Source organism: Pinus tabuliformis, chromosome X, assembly GCF_031772625.1.
Source record: "Pinus tabuliformis cultivar Carrire ecotype Pingquan chromosome X, CPIR1, whole genome shotgun sequence".
In the NCBI taxonomy this organism is placed as follows: Eukaryota; Viridiplantae; Streptophyta; class Pinopsida; order Pinales; family Pinaceae; genus Pinus; species Pinus tabuliformis.
In genome coordinates this window covers 240666832-240675684 of record NC_142308.1, presented here as the reverse complement: position 1 = coordinate 240675684, position 8853 = coordinate 240666832, and the positions used below count along the sequence as shown (strand labels likewise).

The 8853-nt window shown below is 39.4% G+C and overlaps 1 protein-coding gene and 1 pseudogene across 1 annotated transcript; one reads left to right on the top strand and one right to left on the bottom strand.

Moving 5' to 3' along the window:
- Window positions 1-252: 252 nt before the first annotated feature.
- Window positions 253-1033, bottom strand: LOC149139256 (NDR1/HIN1-like protein 6; annotated as a pseudogene).
- A 1496-nt stretch (window positions 1034-2529) lies between these two features.
- On the top strand, window positions 2530-3248 carry LOC149139255 (uncharacterized). Its single transcript, XM_089453221.1, has one exon. The coding sequence runs from the start codon at window positions 2530-2532 to the stop codon at window positions 3076-3078; it is 549 nt and encodes a 182-aa protein (XP_089309347.1). The 3' UTR covers window positions 3079-3248.
- Window positions 3249-8853: the final 5605 nt, after the last annotated feature.

The window sequence follows — 8853 nt, the reverse complement described above, 5'->3', positions numbered from 1 at the left end:
GGAAAGAACAATAGAGAGTAAAGAATCCAATTATTTTTTGGAAATTCTAAAACATGTCTACATAAAAACAGGGCCACGCTATTAAAAATAATATGTCTGCCAACTGGAAGTTTGCAATTAATATTTTATATGGAGTCTGAACAAAACAAATTTTATATCAAAAAAATATATCTGCAATCGTAGCATCTATATGGTGCTATCACAAAAACACTTAACCCTAACTGTGCCATAACCATGAATTCAATGCAATCCTCACAGCTTGACGTGCACCTTGGAATTCTTAACAGTCACTGTGGCCTTGGCATCGAGCTGGTCAACGATAAGGTCCCATCGCGTGCGAACTGTTATCTTCCATAACTTCAACTTCCCAACCTTTATCTTCACGGGAACATCGCCTTCAATTTCAGGGGAATGCCCGCCTAATTTATCTGCGCATTGAGCGTAGACTTCATGGCGTTGGTGAGCTTAGCACCGGTCCCACTGAGTTCCACGTCCAACAAAGTGGTGTTCTTGTGGCCCTGGTAGAATACCAGCAAGAAGCTTGTGCAAGGCTCCGAGCCTGAATACAAAACTGCGAGAGGGCTGTTGTCGAGATAATATATACCGATCCTCTTGTTGAGATTCTGGGCCTTTATTTTCACATTGAATTGGCAATTTGTACTGAAATCGACGGGGTTGATGGTGAAATTAGTAATATGGATGTTGTCGATAGAGTATTTGGGGATCTTGGGCTGGAAGACCAAGTACAGAACGCCACAGGCGAGCGCGATTAAAAAGCAAATGGTGTAGCACAAGCAGCGACAACAGGAGCACCGACGCTTGGGAGGCGGTGACAAGTATCTGGGATGCTCTCTTTTGGAGATAACCTGGTCCTTTGGAATCTTTAACTCTCAGCGGGATCGACTCTGCCCTTCTTAGACGAAAGATTGTTGGAATTGGGTGCCAATGGAGCGCTTAGCTTCTCGTTTACATATTCGCCTGCATCCTTCTTGACATCTGCAGTCATCGGGTAGATTCTCTGTTGATCTGCCATCATGGCACCCAGCCCCGAGCTGCGAACAAAGCGATATGAACCGATTTAGGCCGACCAGATTTGATCCTGGGAGTCCCTAAAACTTAAAATGGACCGACTTAAGCCGACGAGACTCGATCCTGGGGCTCCCGAAACTTAAAATGAACCGAATTAGGCCAACGAGATTCGATCCCAGGGCTCCCAGAAACTTAAAGACCTTCACGCAATGATGGGAATGAATTCTGTAGGCGCGGAGCTTCCACAAAAGAGATGTTAGTTCACGGCAACCAATATTTCCAATCTACCTTTTGGAAGGTGAGGGAATGTAGCATAGGTCGTCGGGTGGAGAAACTAAGTAACGAAGCTACCCATAGCAGTTGGAGTGGTTAGTATCATGTACCAGTTTCGAACCACGTTCTTATGCATTGTTCTGTGTATGTACTTTAGCAACAAGCGGGCTGAGGAGACCCTGTTATCTGTACAGGGCATCATGTCGGAGCTCTCCCCGATAAACTGACGTCTAGACGAAGTCTTACCAATTCCAGAGTTCTTCTATCGATGATAATGGACATGGTTCGCATAGAGGTTTGGGTTTTTGAAGGAAATGACGGCGGGGTTGATTTTCTAGAATGAATTCAAATTTGAATTTCATTAGCCCGCGCATAATTTAAAAACTTGAGCATATACAATCATGTATGCTCCATGCCATAACCTCCAAAAGCATGGCGTACTGTCAACGCAATTTCTGGGATCCATCATGGTGGATGAATGTGAATACATATAGAGACATCGACACATTATCTTATTAATCGGAATCTGTTCGTCGGGAAAGGATGCACACGGGTTGACAGCCATAGTTGATGTCAGAACCTGTCTCCCAAGACTGTCCTTAGAGTCTCTTAATGGATTTATGGAGGTGGAAATAGCTCGGTGAGAGCTATTTCCACCTATATAGCTCCATTAATGCTCTCTTAAGAGACTCTAAGGATAGTCTTGGGAGACGGGTTCTGACATCGGCTTCATTCTCCGGCTAACAAATTCCGATTGCATAGTGATGGAGATATGCATGATGCCATCATCCATCTCATTGTTTGTATTGATGCCATTGAAACAAGAGGCATATGTATCATGGCATGTCATGTATCATATGTTATCCATTCCCCATACCATCTGATATTAATTGCCACCAAATTTTGAATTGTATAATGGCGCTCCAGATTGGAATTTTGAATCTTAGAACTCGCGCTGCCATATTTTGTTAAACTTGAAAGAAGCTTTGGTCGGTTATAGTTTCTTTGCTCAGCATGAGCTTCCGGACGAGTTCGGTGCTGATTGCGATTGCGGTGGTTCTGGCTGTCATTGCCTCTGCTGGTGAGAAAACTCATTTTAGCGTTGCCATTGGGATATTGGGATTCTGGGTTGCCATTTTATCGTTTCCAGGATTAGACATTAATATTTTCCAAGTTTCCAGTATTATGTTGCATAGAATTTTTGATAAATTTGTCTGAATTCGAGACATGGGGAGTTGTGTTTCTTCAAATGTCACTTCTTCCGTGCCATCTACTGCAAAACTCATATTGATGGATGGGAACATCCAGGAGTTCTCTGAAGAGGTGAGAAGCCAAGAAATTCTGCAAGAATATTCGGGCCACTTCATCTGTAACTCAGATGGCCTTTACGTCGGTCAAAACATCTCCCAGATTCTGGGCGATGATGATCGATTGCAGATTGGGCAGCTTTACTTTCTTCTTCCTCAGCGGAAGTTACAGTTTTTGTTGACAGATTCAGACATGGCTTCTCTTCTTTTCAAGATTAACGCTGCGCTATCAAAAGAGAAGAAGGCGGTGACTAAGAAATCAAAATTATCATGTGGGTTTGGTAAAGCTAAAGCGCAAGTGCAACCGTTGTTCGATATTCATAGCCAACGTGATGAATGTGGAAAGGAATACCACTATTCCCCCGTTTGCTGTATATCCAGGCACCGGAATGTGCCAACCTCAAATCCAAGGTGTAGAGTGAAAACCCCATACCAAGCCAAGTTGGAGACGATTGCTGAGATTCCGTGATCGATGGTAATTGTGATTTCATAAATCAAGAAAAGGGTAATGCTCTGGTTTACATATCTACTTCATTTACGGCCATAGTTTCAGCTTATTAACTATTGGGGATGCATTGTTATGGTGGGAGTTGGATGTAAGAGTGACATGAAAATCTCTATCACTATTTTAGAGAATGTCATAAAGTTCAACAGGAAAGCATAATTTCACTGTGCAACATTGTTGCATTAAGTTTTTATGGCATTAACAGACTCGTGGGAGCCAAGTGGAACAAAATAACTCCAAGAAAGCCAGTCTGGAAAGTTGATAGTGTGCAAGAATCAATGATTGGAACTGTCAATTGCAACCTGGCTTTGCACAATAATGTGATTCCATGTGTCTATTGTGTAGCATCCACTATAGCCAAAAGTCTCTCAAAATCCAAGGGCAAATTATGTGACTCTCAACAAAGATGTAGATTGCAGGAAGACTGAAACAATGATCTGAAAGATCAATAGTGCTGACGATGACAAAAGCTGAAGCAAGAAGGAGTTTTACAGAATAATTGGTTTCAATGAAAAATGAGTAGTTACTGAAAATGTAAAGCTACTTTGGCGAATTTTATAATGCAAATTGTAATTTGGAAAATTTGATTGTAATCTGTACAAAAAAAAGTTGTACAAAATGCCACAAACATCTATTGTACACAATTGTTTATTCCAAAATTCTCAATTATGGTTTGGATATGTTTTTTTGTGGGTTTAGAGGTAACGAAATTTCATAGTGGTTATGGTTGATACAAATGAAGTGTCACAAGAAGTTTTGAACATTTCTATTACAATATAATATACACATGTTATAAATATGTGAAGAAGGATTTTAGGGGAAGGACTTTATAGGTTAATATGATGGGGATTTTATAACATGGGTAACATCCAATTTATAATCATATTAGGGAAGGATCTTACAAGTTAATAGGATGGGATTTTATAATATCGAAAGTATTGAATTTGAATTTATTCTATTTTTTATTTAAATAATTGAAGTATTTTCTCATAATTTATGGATAAAAAGATAATAAATTATGTAATTAAAATTAATTAAATTATTATCACTATAAAATAGATAAAAAAAGAAATGGAAAATTAAAAAAAAAATCAATTAATCTATTTCTTTCTTAAAGTATGATAAACGACATTAGTCTCAATGTGTGTTAATAATAATAATAAGCATTATAGTATTAGTTAAGCCATTTTAGTTTTTTTTTTTCTCCCCAAATAGAAATTTGGATTGCATTATTATCTTTGGTGCTAGTATTGCGTTTGAAAGAAAACATCATGGATTTATAATCATGTATGAAATTCCACTGAATGCCATTCCACACAAACAAACATGAAGAATTCATTGTGCCTACCTGCTTCAGATATGCAAAATATGGAAGAAGCAAATAGTAACAATGTCCATTTTCCCAATCAGAGAAAGGGATAATCATTGGTCCCTCCTCTAGCTGTTGAGAACTGGGAATGGGGAGAATCGTATATAGAAATAAATCATAGCGAAATAAAAATAAAATAATTATTATAAAATGGGGAGAATTGCATATGAAATACTTCATAGCAAAACTAAAGCATACAAGTAACTATTATGGCAAGTGAAAAAAGGCATGATGAGAGCAGATTCTTCACTTCTGAACATCTAGTTTGCAAATGGATATTGTTCCAGTTTATTTCCAACTATGTTTTCCATTGAACAAAGGTTCGTAGAATGATGGGAGTGTACAATTGGGGTGAGGAAGAAGGATCCAACTTGTCCATTTCTTATGATTCTTCATCAGAGTAAGGAATTTTGGGCTCTTTCTTTTCAGCTTTGTTCAGGTGAGCAAGATATCTACATCATCATCTTCGAGAATTATCAAAGCAACCTTTAGGCAGGCATCATATTTTTGATCTTTTTTCCTAGAAAAACAATTAGTTATACCCTTCAATGATCCGAACTTAAACATGAACACAACAAATTACATATATAACCATAAATACAGAAATGCAGCAGAAATAACACTTCGTTCTGTTAATATCAGAATACTGAAATATTCTTACAATCAGAATGAAAATAAACTAGCTCGGGCGATGGTGGCTTATCTTCGAGAAAAGATGTGGCAGCTACATGCCTTTTAACTGTGTCACAATGAACTCAAAGACCTATTTATTATTGAGAAACAATGGAAAACCTTAAACATCCAAAAACCTAACCCTAGGAGATAAAGCGCCAAAACTATTGGCCATGTTTGGGTAAATTGGTACATCAACTTCTCGGGGTCATAACTTTGACATACGATTTCGTTTGGCTATCATAGTACCTCGTTTCGAAGATCTCAAAGAGGAGGCTAAAAAAAAAATTGGCAAGCTAAATTAAGATGTTTTCGTCCTCTCCACTTTCCCTAAAAACATTGTTTAGAGCCTCAAAACGGCTTCGGAAGTTCAAGACCCGAAAAACTGCCAAAAATAGTAAATTTTGCTACAGTTAAGAAAACTAAAAGAGACAATGTTGGGGTCCAAGTGGAATAGGCAGGTGGCCACCAATATCTACCTAGATCAATCCTCCCCCTTTAAGAAGCAATGGTCACCATTGCGTTGAGTGCCTCCATGAGATGGGGAAACTTCTGCTAAACATGGTCCTTGGTGAGCCACTTGCCTTGGTGAAGGATTTGGCTAGCTTTGACAACTCAATATAGTTGGATCTTTTGTTGATGAGTGTCCTTGATCTGTGTGTCCATGATTCGATCAGTTATGGCATGTTCCATGTAGTCTAGGTTTAGCTCTGTTGGTGTGATTTGTTCTGCAACGTCGGATGTGTCCAACAATGGTGGAAAGTATGGCCGAAGGCAGTCTGCTTTGAACACTGGGTGTAGACCAAGGAACAGTGGAATGCTAAGCTCAAAGGCATTGTCCCCTACAACCTTGGTGATGTTGTATGGCCCATATCGGAGTGGGTGAAGCTTGTGGTGGGGTCCAACGAGGTGCTCCTTCTGCAAATGTAGCCAAACTTTGTCGCCCACCTGGAACCTGTGTGGCACCTGACACTGATCATGGCGCTGCTTGTACATAGCATTGTCTCTATCCAATATATCATGGACATGCTGGTAGATGTGGTGAATGTGCTCAATGAAGCTGTTACACCTATCGGTTTCAGACTGGACATGAATTGAATCTACCTGAGTAGTTGCAAATGGTATGACCACATCAATGGGACAGAATGGCTGAAATCCCAACCCTACCTAAAATGGGTTGTGGCCCATTGAGCTGCGAAGACCTCTATTGTAGCCATACTGGACATAGGGGAGGTTTTCATCCCATGTGTGTGGATGCTTCGAGTTGTACATGCACAAAATGTGTACAATCATCTTGTTGGTGACTTTTGTTTGGTCATTAGTTTGGGGATAGAAATTCATGGATTTAGTGATTTTGGTATCCAACATCGACCAAAGACTTGACCAAAATTCACTTAGGGATTTGTTGTCCCGATCAGAGACAATGGACTGTGGGATCCCAAAGTGTACCCACACTCGCTTAAAGAAGAGCTTATCAGTGGTCTATACTGTGATACTCTTCTTGGAGGCTACCATAATGGCCATCTTAGAGAATCTATCGATGACCATGAAAACGCAGTAATTTTCAGCTTAGTAGAAGGAAGGCTTGACATGTAATCTATGGAGATGGATTCCCAAGGTTGGCTATGAGTAGGCATAGGAGTATATAGGCCTTGCTTCTTGTTGGTTGGTTTGGCAATGGCACAGGCAGTGCAGTATTTAATGTACCTCCCAACATCCTAACGAAGGTTCAATCAATAAAAAATACTTCTGTAGTACTTCCATTGTTTTCTCTACTCCGAAATGTCCAATGATACAATTGTAGTGCACCTCCCAAATTATATTGGCACACTCACTTGAAGGAACAAAAATGTGTCCCAAGTGGCATAACAGTGCATCCTGGAGGTGAAAATTTTAAACTTTCTTACCTTCTAGGAGTGTCTGGTATGTCATTCTGAATTCTGGATCCCTCTCGTAAAGATGCGGCTACCCCAAAGTCTCGTGCCTAGAGGAGTTGAGCACAGTGATTAGAGCCATGACTGGTAGTCGGTTGAAACAGTCTACAACATTATTGGTGTTGTATTTCTTGTACTTAATGTTCAAATGGAATTGTTGCAGGTATGTGAATCATTTATGATGGCGATTGTTCTGAAACTTCCCTTCTTTGTATGAAATACAAGGGTCGGTGGTCTATGTGGATGACCGTTTCCTTCCCCATAATGTAATGCTTCCATTGATGATAGGTCTACACAATGGAATACATTTCTTTGTCATAAGTGGGATACTTTCATATTGTGTCTGAAATTTTCTTACTATGGTAAGCCACTGGGTGCCCCTGCTAAGTAAGAACTGTACCAATAGCATAATCGGAGGCATCTGTCTCAATATAAAATGGTTGTTGCAGGTCCGATAATGTGAGCACTAGTGCAAAGCAGAGGTGATGCTTCAACTCGGAAAATGCCTTCTGTTGGGTTTTGGACCAAAAAAACTTTTCTTTCGCTCCGCCCTTGGGGACTTGACTTAAAGGCCAAGTGATATGAGAGAACGCCAACATGAACCTGTGGTAGAAATTGACAAGACCCAAAAAGTTGCGGAGCTCTGTTAGAGTGGTTGGGGTTGGCCAATCCAGAATGACTTTTCTTGGTTGGGTCCACATGCACACCCTTCTCATTAATGATGTACCTTGGATATTGAACCTGGGTCATGCCAAAAGTGCGTTTCTCCAAATTGGCACACAACTTGTGTTGTCGCAGGTTTTGAAGGATTTGTCGAATATGTCATAGGTGAAATGACATATTCACCTATTAAGATGAAGATGAAGATTTCATCTAAATACACCACCACGAATGCATTGGTGAAGGGTCACAAGATGTCGTCCATCAATCTCGTGAAGGTTGTGGGCGTATTCATCAACTCGAAAGGCATGAACAACCATTCGAAAAGGCCCTCCTTGGATTTGAAGGAAATATTCTACATATCAGAGGGTTAGATAGGCACCTGGTGATAACCAGACTTTAAGTCATTCCTTTTGAAATATTGCAGTCACATTTTTCCATGTATTTCTCGTTTTTCGTGTAACAGGGTCCCTAACTTTCTTATATGTGCATATCTTCTATGTGCATATACGGAAGATATGCGCATATCTTTCATATATCCTTAACTTTTTTATATGTGCATATCTTCTGTATATGCACGTCGTTTATGTATCTGCATTGTATATGCGCAAATTCCATATACAGAAATTGTGCATATATAGAAGATATGCGCATATCTTCCATCTATATACAATTTCCATATATGCTCAATTTCTGAATATAGAATTTGCGAATATACGATGCAAATACATAAATGACGTGCATATACAGAAGATATGCACATATAAGAAAGTTAGGGATATATGCACATATACGGAAGATATGCGCATATTTTCTGTATATCCCTAACTTTCTTATATGTGCATATCTTCTATGCGCATATACAGAAATTGTTCATATACGGAAGATATGCACATATCTTCTGTATATCACTAACTTTCTTATATGTACATATCTTCTATGCGCATATATGAAAATTGTGCATATACGGAAGATATGTGCATATACGGAAATTGTGCATATATGGAAGATATGCGCATATCTTCCGTATATCCCTAACTTTCTTATATGTGCATATCTTCTGTATATGCACGTCATTTATGTATCTGCATCGTATATGCACAA

Excerpts from the sequence above, each read along its gene's own strand:
- LOC149139255 (XM_089453221.1), top strand. The coding sequence starts at position 2,530 with ATGGGGAGTTGTGTTTCTTCAAATGTCACTTCTTCCGTGCCATCTACT.